A 26425-nucleotide genomic window follows, 5' to 3' on the forward strand; every position below is an offset into this window, starting at 1 on the left:
ATTTTAACAGTGGGTTTCTCTAAGAGTATTTAAACATAGGGGGATGTTTCTTATTCTCTGGCAAGATATAATTACTGTAAACCTTCTCAATTTGTGTATGTGTGTGTGTAAAGAGAGCATTCTTTAAATTAAAAGGCATCTCTATTCCATACTTTGCCTCCTGTACCAATTCAACCATCAATCAAAAAATATACACAGCATACATAGCACATAATCCATGTGGCTAGAACACATGGATTACACTGAAAAGTGGGTTACACTGTGGGTCTGGAGATGTGGCTCAAGTAGTAGCGTGCCTGCCTAGCAAATACAAAGCCCTGCATTCAAACCCCTGTACCAAACACACACGCACAAAAATGCACTGTGGATGGACACAGAGGTTTTTGCTAGAAGTTTATAAATTGATTTATACTATTTATACTATACCTTAATGAAACTAGAATACTACTTCATGGTTGTGCTACAAAATCCAAACATTATAATTTTGTGGCACAAAATTAAAAATTACTTTTTATTAATCATTCCAAAAGTTCTATATAATCTCAGTCTTTGTGTTTTAATTTACTTTTATATATTTTTGTACAATGTGGTTTTCCATACAACATTTTATATTTTAAAAAGCATTTTACATAAAATACCTAATTATACTTCACTGAAAACTTATGAAAAACATATGCTTTTTACAGATGAGAAATCAAGGCTTCTCGATGTCAGGTGATCTTTCAGGTTGGATAGCTGTAAACCACAAATCCTGGATTGTTTCGTCCTCCTATCATGCATTTACACTGCAGCACAGCTGCCTCTCACAAATAGGCTCCTAGTGTGATGGTTTGATGCCTGGAATAATATGCTAGGTGGCCTGGTTACTCATCTTACATCTCAGAAGTGACAGGTTTTTGTACACTGTGCTCCCTTAAAGGGAATAATTCAATAAAAGTCAATCTGACTGGAGTTGTGGCTCAAGTGGTAGAGTGCCTGCTTTGCAAGCGCAAAACCCTGAGTTCAAACTCCAGTCCCACCAAAAAAAAAAAAAAAAAAAAAAGTCAATCTGCAGGAATGTTTAGTTTAGGAATTCTGTCCCAGATCCATTTCCTAGCAACAGAATACATCAATATGGGAGAAATGCGCATATTAATCATTCCAGAAGACTATTTTATGGAAGATCATTTTCTTACAACAGTCTTCTTGGAACAAGTGGGTTGAAGGTAAATTGTTATTACCAATGATTGTCTAAAACTGGCCTGTATTTTCCACTTCCTCTGCTAAAAGACCCTGTATGTTGAGGAGGAACCTACCTAGAACATGATTGGCTTATCCTCTTATGTGAAAAAGGAAGCTGGATTCCTATAGTTCCAAAATCATACTGTGATTCGTACACCATGCCATCTGACAATAGGGAAGCAGCTCAGTGTGGCAAGCTTCTGATGAACTTGACATATCATGTATAACACAAGCACCAACCTGCCTTTCCTTCCTCAGTAGGAGACCTACTTCCAGCTTATGTTGATTTGTCTCCTTCCTTTCTGTTTTCTCTCATTGTGGGAGAGAAATCATAGAGTCACTTGGAAGCAAAGAGGCCTTGCAGATCATTCAAGTTCAGTGGTTTTCAAACTATTTTCAGGCAGCTGAATCCTTCCCCCTAAGAAACTCTTGTGTAGACATCTGGGATATGAAACACACAATGAGAGCTGCTTTGATTTCAGCAGTGACAAGAACAGGCCCTGCTCTTTGGGTCCTTCTGCTCTGGCCCCCACCTCGGGGCCTCTTCATGTTCAGAGTACTGATGGGGCTTCTTACCTGTGTAGCTCATCAGCTTCTTGTGGGCGCCCCTGTTACCGGCACAGCATCCCTGTGTGACCAGCCCCAGCTTGCTCTCAGAGCATTCTCCTTAGCAGAGGTTGGCACTCATTATATCTTTGGGTCAGGGTGGATAGGCCCTGGGAGGCAGTAGGACTGGGCTAGCTCAGAAGGGGTTGTGACTGCACAGCTAGGTCAATTATACTGTTCTTAGGGAGCATCCTGTGAAATATCCTGCCCTCTGCCCCAACTTTAGCACATTATGAATATTAGTAGATGAGTATTTAGGTGTGTCAGTTAGCTTTTTTTTGTCTCAGTGACCAAATACCTGACAGGAACAACTCAAGGGAAGAAAGATTTATTTTGGCTCACAGTTTCAGAGGGTTCATTCCATGCCCTCTTGGCCCCATGCACTTGGGCAGAACGTGATGGTTGTGGGATCTTGTGGTAGAGGAGTTTCTTCACCTCATGGTGGACAGGAAGCATAGAAAAAGAGAAGGGCCTGGGAAAAGATTTAGCCACCAAGGATATACCCCTCCCCCACAGTATCCCACTTCTTTTTAGTTACACTGCATCTCCCAAAGTCTCCAGAACCTCCCAAGATAGTGCCACCAGCTAGGAATTAAACCCCCAATACAGGAGCCCTTTTGGGAGACACTTCATATCCAAACCATAATATTCAAATTCTCCAGAGAAACGGAACTATCAATGTGTGTGTGTGTGTGTGTGTGTGTACAAAAACTTACGAGGAATTGACACTTGGAGTTATGGAAACTGCAAAATTCCAAGATCTACAGGGTGAATTAGCAAGCTGGAGACCCAGGAGAGCCAATGGCAGGGCTATAATCTGAGTCCAAAGACCTAAGAACCAGGAGAGATGATGGTGTAAGCTGGCCAACTCAAGACCAAGAAGAGCCACTGATTCTGCTCAAGTTCAAAGTCTGGGAAAAGCTGATGTTCCAGGTTGAAGGCTATCAGGCAGGAGGAATTCTCTCTCTTAGCCTTTTTGTTCTATTTAGACCTTCAACAGATTGGCCCAGCCCCACCCACACCCATATCAGGGAGGGCAATTGCTTTACTTGGTCTACTGATTCAAATACTAATATCAACCAGAAACACAACCAGAATACTGTTTGACCAAATTTCTGGGCACACTGAAGCCCGGTCAAGTTGTTAGATATTTACTATCATAGTGAGGAAGGAATGAGTAGTACAAAACCTCTCTCTAGAGGTTTTGGTCTTGGGGTTTACTGGATGGTGTGCTGGCAGCTTGGCAGTGAGGGACATCTAGGTAGTAGGCTAGGTGCTGTCCTCTCTCTGGGTGGCAGAAGGGAGGAAAGGGCCTCTTTCTGAAGCCTCCTGGGATCTTCAAAAGTGGCTTCCAATGATAAGATGCCCCAACCCTCTGGAGCAGATTATGGGAGTTGTATACTAGCTGGAGCGACAGCAGTTGACCTGGGAAAACCAGGTTCACACCAGTGACTAAGGTCCTTTTTCTGCTCTGTAGAAAAGCAAGGCCAGTTTACTGGAGGAGGTATATACCATGGGAAGGGTGCCTGCTGCAATGTCTACTTCTGGATCATGTACTGCCTGGGGGCTCCTGCTCTTAATGTCCCAGGTGACTTTCCCTACCCGGATGGCTCAGGTGGATGGGAGGCAGTCAGCTCTAGACTTCATTTGTGATCAGATGGGATTCACTTCAAACAAGTAGCCAGTGCTTACAAAATTAAGTCTGACTCTAGACAACTCTTACCCATGGTTGCAAAGCCTTTCTTAAGAGAAGACTCTTGCAATCTTCTTAATCTTTCTTAAGAAAAGGTCTTCTGTCAGTGAACAAATGTAAATTAATTGTGCTCCCCTGAGTTGGAGGATCTCTTTAATATGCTGCACACAATTAGAACATTCCTAAGGCTTTTTATCAAGTACAGTGTATAATAAAAACATAGAAGACACTTACTAAATGCTTACTGTGTGCCTACAGACTCTGTGCTACCTATCTTACATGCATGGTCTCATTTCATCCTCAGAATAATCCCATGGGGTAGATAGTGTCACTATCCCCATTTTCCATATGAGGAATGGTGGCTTAGGGAGATGATAGAACCTGCCAAAATAGAGTCCATGATGGTGAAATCGGACTTGTCCTGACTCCATAGAGCCCATACATTTAACCCATTGATGGTTTATGTCCAGATGCCAGGGAAAAAAGCTATCACCACACTTGGAAGACCCTAGCCAGATCCCTAGGGCCCCAGTGGGTTTGGAAAGGCTTTGTCCTCCACACACGTTAGCAGAGCATCAGTCTGGTAGAGCTGGCAGAAGTGGTCTACTCTGTTGTGGCATGGCTGAGAAAGCAGCCTCTGTGGCAGTTGTGTGAGACCTGGTTGGACTTAAGAAAAGGAGTTTCTCAGTGAGATGTCCTGACTTCCAAATGCCTTATGGGGTAAAGGTTGGGGTCCAGGCCCTCTCCCAGCTTTACCAGCTGGAAGGAGCTTACGCCTCACCCATCATTACCTTTTCTTAAAGGGTTTAGAACTAGAGGCAGAATGAGAAAAGAAAAAGCTTCATTTCTAAATGAAAAGGGGCTGTTAAGGGCCATCAGGTTTGCATGGTTCTGGAAGGAATGCCTCATGAGGACAATGGTTCTGGAAGGAATGCCTCATGAGGACAGGGCCTCCCTATAGTCATGCTGCCATCCATATTCATGATGGAAGATATCCTGGCACAAAGAACAGCAGCTTCTCTGGTTTCCATTGAAAACAGAAGCGTTCACTCTATTCTGGCCATTTTATAGGTTTACAAACAAATGAGTGTTCTGTCACATTTATCCAAAGTGAAGACATACAAGGGCTATGCAGCAGCACATTCCTTATGGCCTTGTCACTAAAGAGTCTGGTCTGAAAGCTGGAAAAAGAGAAAGTGAGGATGGAAATGTAGCATGGTGAGTTCAATGTTTCCCCTATACCACTTTGACCTGGAAGGACTAGATCAAGCAGAGCTGAGGTGACCACTAGATTTACACTACATAGCTTCTTATTGCCCAAAAGACCTAGAGTCATGTCTCTTCCTAAAGGTGCTAGATGCCACAAGGAACCCACCTGGCAAATAGGCACTTATGTACACCCTCATCGCCAACTGAGCCATGTGTTTGAGGGGAGGAGTCCTAATGTTCGTGGAAAACTACTCTCTTGGGGCATTGATTAGATCCTTTTGCTGTCTGGGTGAGAATTAGGTCAAGAGCAGAGTCACTGCATGGCCTTGATAGCCAGTATGCCTGTCTGTTGTCCTGTTCCTAAAGAGGAACATATGCTAGGTGGTATGATACAGTGAATCCTGTGTCAGAACTGAAGGAGGAAGGTGTGCTAAGGTCTTCAAATCACCCTCAAAAGGTATTAGGAGAACAGTTTTCTTCATACTCTTTGTGTGTCTGTTCACCTACCCATCTGGCATCCAGGGCGGGTCTCTTACTTTTTTTGTAAAGAGGACCAATTTTCATTTTCCACAAGTACTAGAGATTCAATAGAAAGACTACAGGCAATACTGAATGGCTATAAAGAAGGGATTCACAGCTGGTGTCTCTTTCCCTCCATATTGGGAACCAGCAAATTATAGAAACAGGGTAGAGCTAGGGATAGTCAGACTGGCTCTGTCCAGAGGACTTCAAGTTGGTCAGGCCCTGGCCTCTGCTTCAGAATCCCACATAGCTCAGGTCAGGGGGTGCATTTTAGCCTGGATATGCCCTTCTATTGCTTCTCTTGGCAGCTGGTTCTTTTCTGTCTTCCTGAGCATCTGTAGAAGCCCCAAGACTTGTGCAGAGGAACTGGGCTCCTGTCTTTGGGGTTGCTGCAGCATGTCTTTTCTGAATAACAAAAGTTGAACTTAGAATGATCTGATTATTAACCTTTCAAAGGTCTCCAAAAGATGTTCTTTCAAATTGTTTATTTTGGTCGCCACCCCTGCCACCAACATGGCTGAGTTGTAAGAGGCCTGACATCTTCCAATGACAGCTTCCTTCCCCAGGAGTCCTCTCTAGAGCCACTGAGGTTCTTGAGAGATTGAGCCCCAGCTTCTCTGAAAGATCAGAGATGTACACAATGTGGTCACTAGAATTTTGCCCCAGTGTCATCCTTTTAACATCCACTTGTCAGCAGCTTGAACTTGTGCTTGCATCCTCCAAGTTTTAATTTATTTTTTTCTCTATTGGTATACTTTGGTAGCTAATATAGAACTTAGAGAAAGTTGTCTTTATTATTAAAGAAACTACTAACTGTCCCCTTTGACTAAATTCCAGAGGGTGCCCCCAAGACAAGCTGTGACAGCTGCAGAAGTGGCTCTGAGCACAGGCTTGTTGATAGGGCCCTGCCATTCACCCTGACTGTTCTGAGGAATCTTGCATCTGTCTGGTGGTTGCGTTCAGGCTTATTTGCTCCATACTCCAGACACAGTAGGATGACTGAGAAACTTGAACAGCAGGCTTCTGTAGATGATTTGTGCTTTCCCCTAGGCAGGTAACACAAGAAACTCACCTGCCAACCCCAGTGGATTCTGGACACGTCTTGCTTTTAATCCTTTTCAACCTTCTCTTCCAAAATCAACTTTGCTAAATTGGATTTTTTAAAATAACTACTAAATCACTTCCTGCACTCTTGTCCATTCAAACCATTTGTTACCTGATGTGATTCCAAACACAATGTGTCTGTCACCATAACATGAACACCTTACAGTCAGCTCCATGGTGCTCAGATCTGCAGGGCTCCCCATGTCCATTTTCACTGAAAGCTTACATTGCTTCTGTACACACCTTTCCAATGCTAGTCATAGGGAAATATGACAGTTTTTTAGAGTTTTATGAAATGTTGGAGAGAGAAGAAGACTTTTAAGTGCAGTACCATTGATCAAAATACTTATTTTTATTTTTTAGGTTGCATCTGATGCCAGAAGGTAAACACAACTTGCATTTACGCTTTGCAAATGAGTTCAATGAGTTAGTAGAAGACTTCCTGCAATGAAAACACTGAGGACTGTTGTCTTGGTAGTTCTATAGAGAGGGCCTTGATCTTGTTGCTACTGATACCAAGACCCCTCACTCAGCAGCTCTCTCCCTTACATCATGCCTCAGTTCCAGGCCTTCCCAGGCCTTCTCTCCACCCTATAATGCTGATCGTAATCAAGTGGGCATCATGACATGTTGAAACAACCTCCAGCTACAAGGATGAACACTTAACATTGAATTGTGAGATTCTACCATTCTCTTACAATAAATTCCTAGTGTAATTTATTTTCAAGTAAATTTTACATGAAACATTTGGGTGTCTGCTATTTTAGGGGATCTGGAATTTACAGCATACCTTTTATCTGAGAGGTAAAGGTGCACTTAATCGTTATTTGTATTTATCACATTGTCCAAAAGAAGTAGAGAAGTAGAAGGCATTTCTTACATAAGTCTTCACTTCAACAAACTCATAGGGTATCTGGACAGCAAAGAAGGGAAGAAGGTTTTCTTTGTCCCCAAACTGCTCTTCAGTGCTGACTCACTTTGGAGAGATTCCTTTATTTTAATACTTTGGGACAGGGCAAATGAAAAAAATACATACTTTTCATCTCTTTAATAAAACAGCAGAAATGCCATTAAAACACATGGAAGCAGAAATCCTACATTGCTAAGATTGAACCATGAACCTTGGTACTTCAGAAACATTTAGTGAAATAAAAAGCATTCACAGGGAAATAAGGATCACAGGTATAATACACATGCTTCTTTATTAGTATAGATATGTTAAAAGACAATACTGTAATCTTTAAAGGAGATCCACATGATTACATCAACAGTAAATTTCTGACAGAGGCAAAACTGAGCACCGTGGTATACAAATAAAAGACCATGCTGCAGGACAATAAAGTTCACTAAAGATGCATGATTTATTTAGAAGTTCTTAAGCCTCATCCTCCCCCTCCTCCTCCTCAAACTCCCCCTGTTCATCAGCTGTGGCGTCTTGGTACTGCTGGTACTCGGACACCAGGTCGTTCATGTTGCTCTCGGCCTCGGTGAACTCCATCTCATCCATGCCCTCGCCGGTGTACCAGTGCAGGAAGGCCTTGCGCCGGAACATGGCGGTAAACTGCTCCGAGATGCGCTTGAACAGCTCCTGGATGGCCGTGCTGTTGCCGATGAAGGTGGCCGACATCTTGAGGCCGCGGGGCGGGATGTCGCACACGGCGGTCTTGACGTTGTTGGGGATCCACTCCACGAAGTAGCTGCTGTTCTTGTTCTGCACGTTGAGCATCTGCTCGTCCACCTCCTTCATGGACATGCGGCCTCGGAAGATGGCGGCCACCGTCAGGTAGCGGCCGTGGCGGGGGTCGCAGGCGGCCATCATGTTCTTGGAGTCGAACATCTGCTGGGTGAGCTCGGGCACTGTCAGGGCGCGGTACTGCTGGCTGCCCCTGCTGGTCAAGGGTGCGAAACCAGGCATGAAGAAGTGCAGGCGCGGGAAGGGCACCATGTTCACGGCCAGCTTGCGCAGGTCTGCGTTCAGTTGGCCCGGGAAGCGCAGGCAGGTGGTGACCCCGCTCATGGTGGCCGACACCAGGTGGTTGAGGTCTCCGTAGGTGGGCGTGGTCAGCTTCAGCGTGCGGAAGCAGATGTCATAGAGGGCCTCGTTGTCGATGGAATAGGTTTCATCCGTGTTTTCCACCAGCTGGTGGACAGAGAGGGTGGCGTTGTAGGGCTCTACCACGGTGTCGGACACCTTGGGCGAGGGCATGACGCTGAAGGTGTTCATGATGCGGTCTGGGTACTCCTCACGGATCTTGCTGATGAGCAGGGTGCCCATGCCGGACCCCGTGCCGCCTCCCAGCGAGTGGGTCAGCTGGAAGCCCTGGAGACAGTCACAGCTTTCTGACTCCTTCCTCACCACGTCCAGGACCGAGTCCACCAGCTCGGCTCCCTCTGTGTAGTGGCCTTTTGCCCAGTTGTTTCCTGCACCACTCTGGCCTGCCAGAGAAAGAGAATGGTGGATGCAGACCTATAAGGAGCGTGGCTTATGTCAGTTGGACAGTGCAGAAGGCAGAACTAGTCTTAGAAAAACTTCCATTTTTTTTAGATATGCTTTTGTTCCACATTTTCAATGTCTCAGCTACCCTCAAAAACCTTGGGGATCATAACAAAGTAAAAAACCAAGTTGAGAAAAAGGATATGTTTTAACAAAACCAAGGTTCTCCTAAAATGAACAAAGAACATTCTGCAAATGCTCTAGTTAGATGCAATTGAGCAGGCATTGGAAGGACTGGGTGTGGTCACACAAGTCTATAATTCCCGAGAGGTGGAGGTAGGAGGACTGCTGTCTGAGACTATGCTAGGCAAAAGACCAAGACTATATATGAAAAATAAACTAAAGAAATAAGGGCTGGGGGCATAGCTAAAGTGGTAGAGTTCCTGCCTAGCATGTGCAAGGCTCTGAATTCAAACACCAGTACTGCCAAAAAAAAAAGGTCAGGTAAGCACATTTTCCTTCAGAGGAGAAGATAGGCACTAAGCCCATGGTAAACCTTGGTCATAAGCTGCACTGGTGCCCTGATGTGGTTATCTGTAGTTCCTGGTCTTTGAAGTTACTTGTAGCCTGTGAGTCTCTATGTGTAGAAGTGCTTGCTCTCTGTTCTTTCCCTTCAGAGTCTGCCCAGTCATGGAGGGCTTGCTCAGCACTATCACGCTGACACTGATGTCTGAGGGTAGAGGGTGGCCAGAGTCAGCACCCTATGGACTGGGTGGAGTTAGGCCAGGACTGGGGCTACGCATGCACACAGGCTCACCAGGTTACTGAGAATTGGAAACTGTGGGGTGCATGGCTGTTAGGAAGCTGAGTCATCTGGCCAGCTCCCTGCACCATGATGACATGACGACATACCGAACACGAAGTTGTCTGGCCTGAAGATCTGGCCGAATGGTCCTGACCTCACTGAGTCCATGGTGCCTGGCTCCAGGTCCACCAGGATGGCCCGAGGTACATATTTGTTGCCTGTGGGAACAAGAGCTGACTTAGACCTGAACTCAGCAAAGAAATCCTGGGCAGGGCTCGTGATTCTATGTGGCTCTCACAGCACAATTCACTACAGAAAATGCCAGCATTTGAGACAAAAGGAGGAAAAAGAAAATGACATACTGAGCATGCCTCATCATGTCAGACATGCAGGTGTCCTCAGCAACTACAAAGCGTTTTGTTCGTAGTTGGCATTTTAAGTGCAGACAGCATCTCCTTGAATCCGTACTTTCCTAGGCCTTTCCTCTGGCACAGTGTGGAAAGCAAGGTGCCATCCTCATACTCACCAGCAGCTTCATTGTAGTACACGTTGATTCTCTCCAGCTGCAAGTCACTGTCGCCATGGTAACTGCCAGTGGGGTCGATGCCATGCTCATCACTGATGACCTCCCAAAACTGAGATGAAAAAGAGAATCACATCACGGTCTGGAACAGCAGTCATCGTGCCCAGACCGCAGACAAGAGCTCAGAGAGCGTCTGCCTCCATTTTCTGAAGCAGCTGCTGCAGAGGGGCTTGGAATTCCGCAGAGCATCAGCCATATTGTGGCCACAGGCTGGAAGACCGGGAGGGGCCTGGGAGGAGGAGGGGGCACAGATCTCCTCTGAAGGCTGTGACAGGAGCCGGGCTCTTTCACTCTAAGCATTGCTGAGTGAGGTTAAATCCACGCTGATAATTTGGTGCAGGTAGAAGGGAGGTTCAGGTGACCCCACCCTGGAGCAGTCTCCAGGGATCAATGGGTCCTGGCACATATCCACTCTGCTTTTAGCAGAGGAGTTTTATGCCTACGACCTATATATTGGCATCTGGGCCCTGACCCCCGACTTGGAATGGAGGAGGAGGGATCGCAGGCACAGCCCAGGGTGCCTGGGCTGCAGTGGAAAACACCCTCCATCATGAGGAGGCATGATGAATTAGCAGCAGGAAAGGGGGCGTGGAGGTTGGGGTCTGCAATATGGCGGTTTTGAAAGAGACCATGTCCTTGTACAGAGGCCCGCCCACACCCATGCACCATGCACCATGCCCGCTGCTGCCTCCCCACTGCGTCAGGAATTTACAGCCCCCACCCAATGCAGTCATCTACCCTCACAGATGGGAAAGCCCACTGCCACCTTTTATATCGTGTCTTGATAGCTTGTATGGTTTGTATGTACTGACATTTACCACATCAGAAGCTAAATTTAAAACTTAATTCATTTAATAAGAAACCCACATCTGAAAAATAATTATACTTTCTAACAAATATGAGAATTGTTTTACAGTTTTGTAAATCTCTGGCTCTGCAATCTATCGCAGTGGGACATTCTGGTTGAATTATATGAAGAGAGTATGTCTTCACACAGATATAATGTTGGAAAAGGAGGGCCTCGCAGATCCCCCCTCTCCCCACCCCCAGCTCTCCACGATTCCAGGGGTCCTCAGAGCACTCGCTGAGAAGCCCTGTGCTAGAAAACAACCATCTTAATGAAGACGGGACCCATCTTAAAGCTCATGCTGAGAATTTTGCATTAATGTGGAAGAATTGTTCTCAAGGATCTGACACGGGTCTATTAGCCAAAAGAGAAGCCTTTATAACATTGGTCAGCCTAGTAACACTGCATATCTTTCATTCAAACGACGTCAAAAATGTACAAGTTACAGACACAGGAGCCTATGGATACATAGGATGACAGTCCCAGCCAAATTTCAGAGACTAATACATCCAGAGGAATGCTAACTGCGCCCTGTACAAGGATTACGTCGCAACGCACTTTAAAGGACCCTGATTAAAAACATACACATGTCACCGCGGGCATCCTGGCAGGTGGAGCGGCCTCCTGGGCCCCACCCAGTGGCCTCAAAGTGGAATGCGCCCCTGGGAAGCCAAAGGCCATGTCAGGCTGTTCCCCGCCCCAGACCTCGTGACCTGTGGCAGGGGCCAGAGACCCCGTTTGCCCACTTCCCTAAGGTGCACCCACCTTGGCGCCGATCTGGTTGCCACACTGGCCCGCCTGGATGTGCACGATCTCCCGCATGGTGCCGGCTGCGGAGCAGGTGGATGCGCACTCCCTCGGAGCTGTGCACGTGGCGAGGACTGGAAGGATCTGTACAGCGGGGACCTGTGGTGACTCCCCAGCCTAGCCTTTTATAACCTCAGACCCGCCTGGCCCGCGCTGACGTAATGGTGGGCGGAGCTGCGGGGGCGGTGCGGCTGGGACTGCGGCACCGCGAGGGGGAGCCAGGGCGCGGTGCGAGATGCTGGGCGCTCTGGCCCGTCGCCGCCGCCACTGGATCCGGGCAGGGTGCCCAGCCCTGGCATCCAACGGCCAAGGGCGGTGCCCGGGGCCCGGGCCCAGGCCTCCAGCCGCCCCTTCCCCATCCGAGGGCGCGGTCGCAACCCTAGCTGTATCCTTCGGTGGGGCTGCAATCCCCCTCCCATCCCGCTCACTCTGAATCCCCTGAGGGGCTAGAGCCCAGGGGGAGGAACTGCCTGCAAACACTGTCCTGGCCTCCCCGGGATGGGGGACAGGTGTGGAGTTCCCTTTTGCAGTGGGGAGCCCAGACGCGTTTCATTTAGGGGGTTTTCAGCTGTGAGCCAAGGGCTCCCGCGTCTGGACAGGGTCTTGGGGACCGTGCTTCGTCCTCTTTATATTCTGGGTGGGAATTCGCGGCGAGGTGAACGCCAAACCGGGAGCAGTGTGGGGAGAAGTAGGGGACTCCCGGGGAGGTGGTGGGCAGCTATCTTCAAGGACAGTGAGGATAGAAGGTGGTGGGAGAGGGATTTTGCACCTCTGCAAGTTAAGCTGGGTGGGTGGGGAGGGGCTAGGAAAAGCGCTTGATGTTGGGTTTGTCACAAGTCAGCTTGGGTCTCTTGAGTCCTTGAATCTTTGCAAAAGCTCCTTCACTGTGGAAAATTCTGTTGGCGTGTCGTGTGTGTGTGTGTGTGTGTGTGTGTGTGTGTGTGTGTGTGTGAGAGAGAGAGAGAGAGAGAGAGAGAGAGAGAGAGAGAGAGAGAGAGAGAGAGAAGAGGGAGGTTAGAAAGAGGAGGAATAACGGAATAGCCAAATGGATGTCTCAGTGATTCAGTGAGCCTTATATGTTCAGTCACCCAATCACAAGAGAACCTTACAGACCTGCAAAATCCTGTGCTGTGGCCATTCAGCAGCTGAAACATAGAGGTCTGAATTGAGATACTGCTGACTTTCATGGGCTTAATAAATTAAAACGATGTAAGATACTCCATTGCTTATTTCTAAATATTGACTAAAAATCAAAATGATGTTTTGGGTATATTGTGTGAAATATTTTTAAATCAATTTCAGTTGTTAAAAATATGAAAAGTAGGAAAAATAAAAATACAGACATGGCTCAAATCCAGGGCTCACATTATATTTCTACTGACAAGCACTGTTGTAGAGTAAGCATTAATACTCCCCCAATTTTACAGGGCAGAAAGGAGACTGAATGACCTGCGCAGCCACAATGCTAGGAAGAGCAGGATCTTCATTCTCTCTATAAGGAGAAAAGCCCAGGTGAGTTTCAAAGGCTAGGCAGGATGAGCTTAGGACCAACCTGAGTTATTCTTCAAGATGATCAAAACCAGAGGGCAGGTGAACAGGAGCCTCCACCTTTTGCCTGTCTGGAGCCAGTTTCTCCAAACATAAAACGATGATGATTATAGGTGTCCTTTGTGAGCAGGAAATGGGAAGCTATATATGAAAGCAGGTTGAGTTTATGGAGCAAAAATGCCTCCATCAAGCCCAAGGTGATGCTGTCATTAAAATCTGAATTCTACTTGCCATAGTAATAGTCTGTATCACAGGTGGAAGTGAAAAGCCAGATAGGAATGAGCAGTCTCTTGGGCTAAGTCTAGTCTCCCAGGAAGCCAGCCCTCTAGGGTCCTCTGAGCAGGCAGGAGGGTGCCTGGTGCCTCCTCTCAGGCGAATGTCTGAGATTCTCTCCTCTTCTCTCCCTCCCCAGGTTCTTGGTCCCCACTGGCCAGCTTGTCCCACTCATACTATGGCCAGGGATTCAGGACTTGGCCTACAACTTCTGCATCTGCCTCCAACTCTGGGCTCCTCAGGATCAGTTGGAACCTTCCAGACCCCTCCAAAATGGCCCTGGTCTGGGTAACATCAGTGATTACACAGGGATTTTCTGGTGATAATTACCCATTGGCCTTTGCTGCTTCATTCAAGGTAGACGTTTAAGGCCAAGAGGAACAGAGAATGTGACTTGGAAGTGATGACCCTGGGGATGTGGGGGTCCTTTTATAGGTGGGCATTAGATCACCCCAGGGCTGGATCTGTGCTTCCTATTTGGGTCCTTCAGCAAGTCTCTTCACCTCTCTGTCTTACCATGTCTGGAAGGTGGAAATCTGTTTTGTTACACTGTGAGGATGAGAGGCACAGAGTGTGCCCTGGACACTGAGTGGGCACACAGTAAATGAATAAACAACCTGGGCATGCCCAGGCTCCTGTGGACGATCTACGTTGTGCATTATTGGCAGCAGGTGTTCTTCCCACTGTGCTGTTGCCTGCTACCCAGTGCCTGCCCCTGATGTCTGTTACAGTCCAATCAGGGAAACACACATGGATTTGAAGTAATGTTGCCCTGCCCAAGGTGACTCATCTGAGGGCTGTGAGTTCCTGCTCTCCTCTCCAGTGTAAATATCCAAAGCCCCCACACTGTCACAAAGCAATGCTGTTTTGTACGGCACTGACAGAACAACAGGAGTTTAAAATGGAGCAAGCCATTCTCCCCCTTCCCTAGAACAGACTTGTTATGAGGAGTTTGGGGGTGATTGGCTCACTCCCCCATTTTATCTATTTTTGTTGTCTAAAAGGGAGCAGTTCTGCTGGCTGTTGGATAGGTGATGGCAAGGGACACTGATGTTCTCCAGTCACAGGTCATTTCTTGCTGTAGATCTGATGCCACCAACAGTGTTTGAGCTCATTCACCCCCACTTTGAAGGCCTTGTGGGGTGGTGATGACAAAATTCAGACTAGAGAGTGGGTTCCACCTGGAAGGCTTAGCAAGTGTGTCTTTTACAAAGGTTCTTTTTAAGAAGGTTCTTACCCTTCTGTCTGTCTGTCCATGCCTCATGCAGATGGCTCTAGAAGTAAGAGTTCTGGTGAGAATTTCCTAGTGACTGGTGCCCAAAGGGTGCGTGGCATGTTAAGTATGATCATATTATTAACTGATGCCCTCTCATCAGTGTCAGACAGAATCTACTTGAAATAGGTTTAGTTAGTCCAATCACCAGTGTTCTGGAACTTAGAAACATTGGTATCAGTGTTAACCCCACCACAGTTTACAAATTTGTGCATTAGATGATAGTCATAATTTAGAATAAATATATGGTAATGTTTTTCCACCACTTCTAGAATGTGTTGTGTCTATTTTTATTACGAGTGCTGATCTGGTTCTTTAAAAACAGAAGGTGCTATTCCTGGTCAGATGTCAAGTTCTTATTAATCTGTTCCCCCTCAAATATATATATATTACATACACATGAATTATATACCCATATATTTTATATACATATTTTCTGGTCATAAGACTTAAAAATGTAGGAAGTACTAAAGAGTACAAGTATGTCTTTCTACTATTTTCTAAATAGTATTTACTCCCACCATTCATGTGTGATGTATTACCTTCCTTTTTCTTCCTGCTTATGAGCTATTTAGGTGTTTTTGTTTGTTAATTTTTAACACAGTTTAAATGTTTTTGCCTTGATATTAAAAATAAGTAAATAGTGTATCTTCTTATGTCATGACTTAAATCAGACATAATCTCACAAGTTCTCAGATTCATGTAACTTCTGCCAATTGCTACCTCTCTTCCCTTAATCTAGAGCATCTAGATAGAACTGAATTCTCTGGGCAAATTCTGTTTCACATGACTGGAATGAATCCCTCTCCGTTCTTTGACTGGTAGAGAGCACCAGTATAGAGGTTGATGGAGTGGGTGCAAATCCTGATTCTGTGACTTACTAGCTGTGTAACCTGGGCCAATTACCTAACTTTTCTGGGCTTCCATCACCTCATCTGTAAATATGAATAATAATAATACTGTCAGCCCTCTGAATCTGTGGATTCATCTGCCCATGTTTTTGTGAATCAAAAATATTTGGGAAAAAATGCCTCTTACTGAACCTGTACAGACTTTGTTCTTGTCATTATTGTCTAAACATACAATATGACCTACATAGTATTTACATTGTATTAGTTAAGTAATCTAGAGATGATTTTTTTTTTTTTTTGCAGCTCTGGGGCTTGAACTCAGGGCCTTCACCTTGAGCCACTCAACCAGCCCTTTTTTGTGAAGGGTTTTTCGAGATAGGGTCTCATGGAACTATTTGCCTGGGCTGGCTTTGAACCATGATCCTCCTGATCTCTGCCTCCTGAGTCACTAGGATTACAGGTGTGAGCCACCAGTGCCTGGCTAGAGATGATTTAAAGTATTTAGGAGGATGTGTATAGGTTCTAGGCAAATGCTATGCCATTTTCATGTAAGAGACTGGAGCATCTGAGGATTGGGGTATCTGAAAGGGGCCTGTCATCAATCATCATGGATACCAAGGGTCAACTGTACCTATACCCTGGGGTTGTTACAAGGACTGAAGGAATAAGGACTGAATGTGGAAGCCCTTACAATACCACCTGCTTCATAGTAAATGTTATGTAAGCAGTAACTATTGACATTGGGATCAATATTTCCTTCCTCCATCTTTCCCATACTTCTAGTGTCCTGCTGTATTTTGGATCTTGGATGTCCCCCAAAGACCCATATACTAAAAGCTTGGTCCCCAGTCTGTGGCTTTACTGGGAGGTGGTGGAACCCTTAGAAGATAGGGCCCAGTGGTCCTGTTAGGTATTGGGAGTGTGCCCTTGAAGGGGATACTGGGATCCTGCCCCACCCTTTCACATCCTGGCTGCCATAAAGTGAATAACTTCTTTTACCATGGACTCCCACTATAACGTACCATGCTGCCACAGGTCCAAAAGCAAAGGCTGGCTGACCATGGTCTGAAACCTCCAATACTGAACCAAAATAAACTTTTCTCCTTATAAGTTGGTTATCCCCAGGTATTACGTTACAGTGACAGAAAGCTTACTAAACACAGTCACTTTCTGTATGGTGCTCCTGTTAGGCAAAACTGCTCCAACCTCTGTGCCAATCCTGTTGTGTGCACACCTCCCTGTGATACTTCATGAGGAGGAAGGTGGTGCACCTTTTCCTAGGAAAAGCAGCAGTACTCCTCAGCAGGGAGTTGAGGCATCATTTGGATGCTTCTCTCCCACCCCCACCCCAAGGATCTGTAGATCCATGGATGATTCCGTGCAGAGAGGATCTGGGCCCTAGGACTCCCAGGACAGTAGTCTGCCTGGTTCTGTGAGGGACCAAGAATCCCAGAGAGCCTGTTCCTATCACTTTCCAGCTTTCTGGTTCCCTCGTCACCTGTTTTCTGAACACAAGCTCATTTATACTTCACCAAGTTCTGGGTTGCCAAGGAATTTCAGTGCAGAGGCCACACCAGTGCAGAATGAGCCCTGGTCATTTGTCTCAGAAGCTCCAGAGCCCAAGATCTGTTCTGTTTCACTTTCAAGGCAAATAGCAATTACAGAAAAGGTGATGTCAACATTTTCCTCCTGGTGGTGAGGAACCAGTGGGTTGTACTGAGTCTAATACTTAGGCCTCTGCTCAGAGTGTGCAGGGGAGAGTTTAGAGTAAACAGGTGGCAGGAGGAGGAGGAGAGCTGTGCCAGGGAGCATGGCCCAGGGGCCGTTGCCTGGTTGGCTCTTCTGTGAGGCCCCTTCCCAGCATGCCATGCCCCATCAGAGCCCCACACCACACTGGTGGTATTTTAGCCTCTGAGGCAGAAATGGCTTCTCCCTGTCCCCACACCATGCTCTGTGCTTTTTCAAGAGCAGTCTAGAGTGAGGGAAACAATCACCACAAAACCGAAGGAATACTTTGGGGGAAGGCCCTCCCACATGAAAGCCCTTCTTTTAGCTAGTGATAAAGGATAATTAAGGCCAGTGACAGTGGCTCAAGCCTATAATCCTAGCTATTCAGGAGGTAGAGATCAGAAGGATAATGGTTCAAAGCCAGCCTGGGAAAATAGTTCTCAATACCCTGTCTCAAAAAAAAAAAAAAAAAAAACACCCTTCACAAAAAAGGGCTGATGGAGTGAGTCAAAGTGTAGGCCCTGAGTTCAAACCCCAGCACCACACACACACACACACACACACACACACACACACACACACACAAAGATCATTAAAGTGCAATTTTAAAAAGGGGTTTATTGGGCCTAGACCATTTAAGATAGGGGAGATTTCAGTGTTGAGGGTCTCCTTAGCTGTGCAGTCCTGATCTTCAGAGAAGTCCCAAATCATCCCGAGTACTTCAGGTGCTTTCCATGTCCTCATGTACCCGTGCAGGAAGGCCTTGCGTCGGAACATAGCCGTGAACTGCTCCGAGATGCGCTTGAACAGCTCCTGGATGGCCGTGCTGTTGCCGATGAAGGTGGCCGACATCTTGAGGCCGCGGGGCGGGATGTCGCACACGGCGGTCTTGACGTTGTTGGGGATCCACTCCACGAAGTAGCTGCTGTTCTTGTTCTGCACGTTGAGCATCTGCTCGTCCACCTCCTTCATGGACATGCGGCCTCGGAAGATGGCGGCCACCGTCAGGTAGCGGCCGTGGCGGGGGTCGCAGGCGGCCATCATGTTCTTGGAGTCGAACATCTGCTGGGTGAGCTCGGGCACTGTCAGGGCGCGGTACTGCTGGCTGCCCCTGCTGGTCAAGGGTGCGAAACCAGGCATGAAGAAGTGCAGGCGCGGGAAGGGCACCATGTTCACGGCCAGCTTGCGCAGGTCTGCGTTCAGTTGGCCCGGGAAGCGCAGGCAGGTGGTGACCCCGCTCATGGTGGCCGACACCAGGTGGTTGAGGTCTCCGTAGGTGGGCGTGGTCAGCTTCAGCGTGCGGAAGCAGATGTCATAGAGGGCCTCATTGTCGATGGAATAGGTTTCATCCGTGTTTTCCACCAGCTGGTGGACAGAGAGGGTGGCGTTGTAGGGCTCTACCACGGTGTCGGACACCTTGGGCGAGGGCATGACGCTGAAGGTGTTCATGATGCGGTCTGGGTACTCCTCACGGATCTTGCTGATGAGCAGGGTGCCCATGCCGGACCCGGTGCCGCCTCCCAGCGAGTGGGTCAGCTGGAAGCCCTGGAGACAGTCACAGCTTTCTGACTCCTTCCTCACCACGTCCAGGACCGAGTCCACCAGCTCGGCTCCCTCTGTGTAGTGGCCTTTTGCCCAGTTGTTTCCTGCACCGCTCTGGCCTGCCAGAGAAAGAGAATGGTAGATGCAGACCTATAAGGGGCGTGGCTTATGTCAGTTGGACAGTGCAGAAGGCAGAACTAGTCTTAGAAAAACTTCCATTTTTTTTAGATATGCTTTTGTTCCACATTTTCAATGTCTCAGCTACCCTCAAAAACCTTGGGGATCATAACAAAGTAAAAAACCAAGTTGAGAAAAAGGATATGTTTTAACAAAACCAAGGTTCTCCTAAAATGAACAAAGAACATTCTGCAAATGCTCTAGTTAGATGCAATTGAGCAGGCATTGGAAGGACTGGGTGTGGTCACACAAGTCTATAATTCCCGAGAGGTGGAGGTAGGAGGACTGCTGTCTGAGACTATGCTAGGCAAAAGACCAAGACTATATATGAAAAATAAACTAAAGAAATAAGGGCTGGGGGCATAGCTAAAGTGGTAGAGTTCCTGCCTAGCATGTGCAAGGCTCTGAATTCAAACACCAGTACTGCCAAAAAAAAAAGGTCAGGTAAGCACATTTTCCTTCAGAGGAGAAGATAGGCACTAAGCCCATGGTAAACCTTGGTCATAAGCTGCACTGGTGCCCTGATGTGGTTATCTGTAGTTCCTGGTCTTTGAAGTTACCTGTAGCCTGTGAGTCTCTATGTGTAGAAGTGCTTGCTCTCTGTTCTTTCCCTTCAGAGTCTGCCCAGTCATGGAGGGCTTGGTCAGCACTATCACGCTGACACTGATGTCTGAGGGTAGAGGGTGGCCAGAGTCAGCACCCTATGGACTGGGTGGAGTTAGGCCAGGACTGGGGCTACGCATGCACACAGGCTCACCAGGTTACTGAGAATTGGGAACTGTGGGGTGCATAGCTGTTAGGAAGCTGAGTCATCTGGCCAGCTCCCTGCACCATGATGACATGACGACATACCGAACACGAAGTTGTCTGGCCTGAAGATCTGGCCGAATGGTCCTGACCTCACTGAGTCCATGGTGCCTGGCTCCAGGTCCACCAGGATGGCCCGAGGTACATATTTGTTGCCTGTGGGAACAAGAGCTGACTTAGACCTGAACTCAGCAAAGAAATCCTGGGCAGGGCTCGTGATTCTATGTGGCTCTCACAGCACAATTCACTACAGAAAATGCCAGCATTTGAGACAAAAGGAGGAAAAAGAAAATGACATACTGAGCATGCCTCATCATGTCAGACATGCAGGTGTCCTCAGCAACTACAAAGCGTTTTGTTCGTAGTTGGCATTTTAAGTGCAGACAGCATCTCCTTGAATCCGTACTTTCCTAGGCCTTTCCTCTGGCACAGTGTGGAAAGCAAGGTGCCATCCTCATACTCACCAGCAGCTTCATTGTAGTACACGTTGATTCTCTCCAGCTGCAAGTCACTGTCGCCATGGTAACTGCCAGTGGGGTCGATGCCATGCTCATCGCTGATGACCTCCCAAAACTGAGATGAAAAAGAGAATCACATCACGGTCTGGAACAGCAGTCATCGTGCCCAGACCGCAGACAAGAGCTCAGAGAGCGTCTGCCTCCATTTTCTGAAGCAGCTGCTGCAGAGGGGCTTGGAATTCCGCAGAGCATCAGCCATATTGTGGCCACAGGCTGGAAGACCGGGAGGGGCCCTGAGGAGGAGGGGCGTGGCTGATCTTCTAGAGGCTAGGATGCAGTGAGTCTCTCCCTCTCTAAGTAGAGCTGAATGTTGCTGACTCCAGGGGCTTTAGTCCTGGCCCTGGCACTGATCCCAGGCAGTCCTCACACTGCACAGATTTATATCACTGTCATATATCTTTGCCTCCAGGCCCTGACCAAGGAAGAATGGCCCTAAGAGGGAAGGGGTCTGGGAGGACACATGAGCAGTAGTAGAATTTTCTGGCTGTCACAAAGATGCAGATTCCATTGTGAAGTTCCTTCAGGAACAGGGACTGGGAGATGTCCTTGTATAGGTGGCTACCACATCCGCTGTTGTCTCTGGTGCATGTGTGTATGTGTGTGGGGCGGGGGGGTCTCCTTGCTGCCTCATAGATGGAAGAAAGACCATGATGTTATATGTCATCACATTTACATAATACATGTGTGAATTTATCTAAGACCCTCATTGGTATGACCCTATGGTCATAAACAAATAAAAACAATCCAGACCTAGATTGAAACTAATTAACTAATTTAATTTAACTATGGCAATTGAGAGAATGCTCTGGTCTCAAGAATCTGCAAGCATCCAAAATCACACAGATAAGGGTTTTCTTTAATGTATATGTTCCCTTAGACCTCTCTGATGTCTCTGGCATCACCAAAGTATTCAGACTGCAAACTGGAAAATCTGTCAAATTGCTACTCTCACCCTAACTCCTCTCTTACGGATGCCCAGGTGCAGCATTGCAGGGCTGCTCTTTACTTCTTTTCAACCCTCAAATCTTGGTTTTATGCTCTTCTTTAAATTTTAGTAACTGACTTTGATCCTTTCCCTATAAAAACTGTCACTGAGGCTGTGTGTATAGTGCTGGCCTAGCATGCTTGAGGCCCTGGGTTCAATCCCTGCAAAACACACATACACCATAACTGTGAGTGTGGCAGTTTTCCAAAAATTCTGTGAAATCTTCTAGCAAATTATTAAACCAAGAGTGATCATGGGGACCCTTGAACTTGCAGTTGTTGTTAGAAGTAAGGATGGTCTTGAGACCTATTCTCTCTAACTTCACAGTTGGCTAAAATGTTTCACAGCGTTGGCATCAGAAGTAGGATTCACCAGACTCATCCAAACTTACTAAAACATGTGCTTTGAAAGGAAGAAGCATGAAAATGTGGGAGGTGATGAATCTTTGATTTCTGGATGGCTTCAGGGCCACCTATGGTATAGAAATAGAGCTGTGCTGCCGTGCTGTCACTGGAGGCAAAATGATTGCTATACATCCTTAAGCAGTTGGTTCAATTGCTACATAAGGAAATGAAAAGCAACCAGAAACAAGCTAATACCAATTCCTTGGCTATCATTATTTTGTAATAGTCAAAGTAAAGGTAAGAGAGTGTTGGGATGGATCCTGAGGCTGATTCAAGCTGGTCCAAGCAAAAGTCACAAATCTCCATGCTTCTATCAAAAAAGCATAGAGAAGCTGAAACAACAGAGAACTAAAATATGCAAGGGAATGGGAAAGAGTGAAAGTTGAGGGCTAAGGAATGGCCCAAGTGGTAGAATGCCTGCCTAGCAAGTGTGAGGCCCTGAGTTCAAACCCCAGTGCTGCCAAAAAGAACCCATTAAGAGTGGAAAGTCAGAGGACTTGGCCCAGTAAGACAGAAGTCTCTCAAAGATTATTAATGGGATGAATAAAGCAGACATGGTGGAGTGGAAACAAAGATTGCTTTTTTTTTAAATGTGTCTGTGGCACTGTGGTTTAATCTCAGGGCCTTACACTTGCTAGGCAGGTGCTTTACCACTTGAGCCTCTCCACCAGCCCTTTTTTTGTGTGTCGGGTTTTTTCCAGGTAGGAGCTTCCAAACTCTTTGCCTTGGGATGGCTTTGAACCACAATCCTCCTGATTTCTGCTTTGTGAGTAGCTAGGATTACAGGTGTGAGCTACCAGCGCCCGGTGAAACAAAGATCTTGATGCAGCACTTTCAGAAATGCGGTGCACTGATAAGAGCCTCTGCTGGTCCCCCAACATTGAAGGTTTTAAAACATCTGCTTTATTCACTCTGGTTTGGAGAACTTACTTTGAGAGGATGTCCTGCTAAACTGTCCAGGCTGGTTTCAAACTCATAGGCTGAAGTGATCTGCTGGCCTCAGCCTCTTTCAGTAGCTGGGACTACAGGTGTGTACTACCACACCTGGCTGATAGGAATTTTTAAATATAGAAAGCAAAGAAATCGGAGAAATCCGATTTGGAATTACCTGAAATAATAGGCCCACAATGTAATCAGGATATGCATTAGCAAAGGGACCCAGGTCTTTGGCTGGCTACCTAGCGCAAATGCACATATGTGAGTACAACCATCAGGAAGGGAAAGAGAGATGCTTCTGAACTCCCTGGCATAAGAACACCATGATTCGAAAGCCTATTGAAGTTATCAGGGGTTGCCATCCGGCTGGGGAGGATATGAAAATGAAGTGGTGGATGCCTCACTTAGGTGAGGCAGAATATCTTGGTGGAGACGAGATTAGAGCAAAGCTGCTCACCTCATGGTAGTTAAGAAGTAGAGAGAGTTGAGAGGTCGGGCACAAGATATACCCTTCAAAGTCACACTCATGTTGACCCACTTTCTCCAATCTGGCCTCATCTCCCACAGTCACCACCATTTCCCAATAATGTCATCAAATTTTGAATCTGTTAGTGGATTAATTCCTTGCTTAGGTCACAGCCCTTAGCCTTCAACACATGAGCCTTTTGTGGGGGAATACTTCATATCCAAACCATAATAGACAAGTTGTCTGTACACTATCCTTGTGTGGAATGCAGATGGGACTTCTGGCAAAAGCCTGTGAGTGTCCCTAAGTGATGACCACTGGGCCTTTCCTTCTACTAGCAATTAACTGAAGTTGCCCTGTGACTGAAGGCACAGAATAATCTTGAAACCTGAAATACCCATGACAACTTGGGCTATGTCAGAGGGAAGCTGGGATGGGGAGGAGAGTGCTCAGAAGAGCTCCATAATAAAATAGAAATGTTTCACACGGGATTATGGTACATGGGGAATGCAAGGAGCACTGTCTACCATAGAGCTAAGAACCATATAGCTATCTTATACACAACTCTCTGTTGGCCAACAAAGAATGGATGACGGTTCCAAGGTGAAGAGACAGAATCATGTTGGAAAGACTGCCATTCTGACCAAAGAAGGTAAAAACAAATAGCTTGGTGGGCTGTTTGTCTCTATGTTTAGGTCTTTGCTAACTTGTGGGCAGTGGCCAATGACCTGGCCATACAGTCAAGATGGGTGATGGAAAACTGGCCTACCAAAGGGATGCCCATATGGAGCATAGCTCTTTGGAAATCACTGGAATTTGAGGGATACTTTAAAGTAAGAAATGTCAATGCCTATTTAAATAACCCTCTTGCAGGATCAGAAAGCATGTAGAACTGGCAAGTAGGTATCCCTTAGTTGAGGTAGCCACGTGGATCCATGAAATAAGTGACTGTGTGTACACTCAGCCCAGTATGTGTGGGCTTAATTTAGATATATTCTTCTTTCACCCTCTGAGGCAGAAAATGCCAGCTGTTCAGTCTGCCACAAGAGAGGAGTCTGTGGATGGCTATGGACCAGATCCTTCAGGGAAGAGCTATGTACACAGCTGCCAAGTTGGGCTGATGCTGGTGACCCCTGGAGGCTATGAACGGGTTCTGTTGGAAGCATACTAACTATGGATTAGGTGTTAACTGGTGGCAGATACAAATGTTTAAGAGACTCAAAAAGGATTAAAATAGAAGATTTTTCGCACCATTGTGGGCCACTGAGTCACATTTCTTTGGGCCAAGGAATACATATTCATACCCTGTATGAATGAGGGTGGACAGAAGGAGAAGCATGTGCTGCACTGATGGCTTGTGCGCTATTTCAACACAGGGGTCAAACCTCACATCCTTTCCAAAGAAAAACATTTGGTAAAAATAAAGTGATCACTGGAGAGTAGGAAGAAGGTAGCTGAGAGTAAAAGGATGAATAGTGGTTGATGCAATGAAGGAAAGTCATTATTTACATTTGTGCCTTAAGAGACTCAGAGAAAGAGACTGTATTGTCTCTTAGCTCATTTATAACAGATGCCTGGAAGGTTTGAGCCATATTCTGCTAGATCATATGCTTTTGAAACCAGAGTTAAATGGAAACCTGCAAGCCTGAGTGAGCGTCGTGTCATCACTTGGGGAGATATTTTGACCATACAATATGGCAATGGACTAGAATGATTGTTAATGACCAGGTGGGACTATGGTAATATGGCAGCATATTTTGGTTCCTACTTTTTAAGTTACTGTACTGAGATATAGTATAACACTGGTCTTATCTCCAATAAGATTCAATTACCTTATATAAACAGGCCTTGTGATAATACTGACACCAATGATCAAATAGATTGAGTTAAAGCCTGTTCAAGATGTAATAAAATGACTGACTTGAGGAAGAACTGGATTTAGCTAACCATCATTTAATTTCAGAACCAAATAGTTCTGCACAAGTTTATCATAAGCTACAAATGGTAGTAGGTCATGGGAAGGGGTTTTCTTTTGCTATAATACCTGAGGCTGAGTGAGCTGAAAAACAGCAGAGGCTTATTTTGGAGACTGAGAAGTCAAAGAGCATCAACCCAGCTTAGTAACATGTAGTGCATAATAACATGGTCTAAGTTCAAAGGAGTCATATGACAAGAGAGGGAGCAAGAGAAAGCCAAGGAAATTGAACCCATTCTAGAGATAACTTACCCCTCCCATGAGAACTCACTCACTCTCATGAGAAAGACATTAATTGATTTATGAGGGTGGAACCCCCATGATCCAAATGCTTCCCATTAAGCCTTATCTTCCAACTCTGTCACACTGGGAACCAATTTTCCAACACGTGAATTCCAGGGGACACACACAGACCATAGCAAGAGGAAAAGAATATACTCACATTAGTACTAAAATATGAAAATACATGTAAAGCCTTTATAGGATGGAATAGTTGTTTGCTATTGCTCCATCTAATAAATACTATACCAAACGTAGACACCAAAAAAGATGGTTGTTTCGCTGGAAGAAAGCCTTGGCCAAATGCCAGGGAGTAACCTGTGGCATGAAGACTTAGTGTTATCCAAAAGGAGGTCTGGCCTTTGCCCTTGGATTCTGGGAGGTGATCTCTAGGCCTCAGGGGAATCTTTGTTTGCTTGGGAGCTTTGGCTACTGGACAGTATAAGAATGCAATTTATGATGGGGGCTTTAGACCACGTGTTATCATTTCCTATTTCCCAGCAACTTGGACTACAGATATTAGCCCAACCTCTAGGCAGGGCTGGGCACCAAAGACCAGTCATATGAGCAATATGTTGTGAAACCTCAGTAAAAACCAGGACACCCTGGTTGGAAGTACTCTATGTGTGTTGTCACACTTCACTGTCACAAGAGGGGAGGAGTTAACACCATGCAGCACTCCACATGGAGAGGACAACTGGAACCGCTACATTTGGACCCCTCTTGGACTTCACCTCATGTGTATGTGTATCTCCCTTTGGCTGATCTTAATATGTATTTTTCACCTTCCACGACTGAGAGTACAGCTTTCAGGGAGTTCTGTGAGCCCTTC

At 46.3% G+C, this 26425-nt stretch overlaps 3 protein-coding genes and 1 long non-coding RNA gene across 6 annotated transcripts in view; 2 read left to right on the forward strand and 2 right to left on the reverse strand.

Moving 5' to 3' along the window:
* Bphl (biphenyl hydrolase like) overlaps positions 1-7101 on the forward strand; it is a 32642-nt gene extending 25541 nt beyond the window's left edge. For 2 of the 3 annotated variants that reach the window (XM_020183387.2, XM_074082979.1), the window contains one exon: positions 6719-7101. In XM_020183387.2, the coding sequence (XP_020038976.1) occupies positions 6719-6806 (88 nt within the window). In that variant the 3' untranslated portion in view covers positions 6807-7101. Of the gene's footprint in view, positions 1-3304; positions 3416-6718 lie in introns of all 3 variants that reach the window. The other variant, XM_074082978.1, reaches the window with a different exon arrangement.
* A 437-nt stretch (positions 7102-7538) lies between these two features.
* LOC141425703 (tubulin beta-2A chain) lies at positions 7539-11949 on the reverse strand. Its single transcript, XM_074082976.1, has 4 exons — positions 11790-11949; positions 10121-10229; positions 9702-9812; positions 7539-8791 (listed from the first exon to the last, which is right to left on the reverse strand). The coding sequence occupies exons 1-4, from the start codon at positions 11844-11846 to the stop codon at positions 7731-7733; spliced, it is 1338 nt and encodes a 445-aa protein (XP_073939077.1). The 5' UTR covers positions 11847-11949; the 3' UTR covers positions 7539-7730.
* A 101-nt stretch (positions 11950-12050) lies between these two features.
* LOC141425704 (uncharacterized) lies at positions 12051-14297 on the forward strand. Its single transcript, XR_012450768.1, has 3 exons — positions 12051-12226; positions 13259-13343; positions 13792-14297. It is a non-coding gene; the product is annotated as an uncharacterized lncRNA (long non-coding RNA).
* A 3201-nt stretch (positions 14298-17498) lies between these two features.
* LOC109698918 (tubulin beta-2A chain-like) lies at positions 17499-20747 on the reverse strand. The gene is made up of 6 exons (XM_074084839.1): positions 20661-20747; positions 20495-20603; positions 20076-20186; positions 19784-19893; positions 18225-19196; positions 17499-17513 (listed from the first exon to the last, which is right to left on the reverse strand). The coding sequence occupies exons 1-6, from the start codon at positions 20745-20747 to the stop codon at positions 17499-17501; spliced, it is 1404 nt and encodes a 467-aa protein (XP_073940940.1).
* Positions 20748-26425: the final 5678 nt, after the last annotated feature.

The sequence above is a fragment of the Castor canadensis genome, chromosome 8 (assembly GCF_047511655.1).
Source record: "Castor canadensis chromosome 8, mCasCan1.hap1v2, whole genome shotgun sequence".
Classification (NCBI taxonomy): domain Eukaryota; kingdom Metazoa; phylum Chordata; class Mammalia; order Rodentia; family Castoridae; genus Castor; species Castor canadensis.

What these genes read in the sequence shown, in the direction of transcription:
- LOC141425703 (XM_074082976.1), bottom strand. Translation starts at nt 11,846, where the DNA reads ATGCGGGAGATCGTGCACATCCAGGCGGGCCAGTGTGGCAACCAGATC. An exon ending in GCAACCAGATCGGCGCCAAG is followed by an intron (nt 10,230 to 11,789) that starts GTGGGTGCACCT and finishes TTTTCATCTCAG; the next exon opens with TTTTGGGAGGTCATCAGTGA. An exon ending in GCCAGACAACTTCGTGTTCG is followed by an intron (nt 8,792 to 9,701) that starts GTATGTCGTCAT and finishes TTTCTCTGGCAG; the next exon opens with GCCAGAGTGGTGCAGGAAAC.
- LOC109698918 (XM_074084839.1), bottom strand. Translation starts at nt 20,747, where the DNA reads ATGGCTGATGCTCTGCGGAATTCCAAGCCCCTCTGCAGCAGCTGCTTC. An exon ending in GCCAGACAACTTCGTGTTCG is followed by an intron (nt 19,894 to 20,075) that starts GTATGTCGTCAT and finishes CTCTACCCTCAG; the next exon opens with ACATCAGTGTCAGCGTGATA. An exon ending in TAGAGACTCACAGGCTACAG is followed by an intron (nt 19,197 to 19,783) that starts GTAACTTCAAAG and finishes CGCCCCTTATAG; the next exon opens with GTCTGCATCTACCATTCTCT.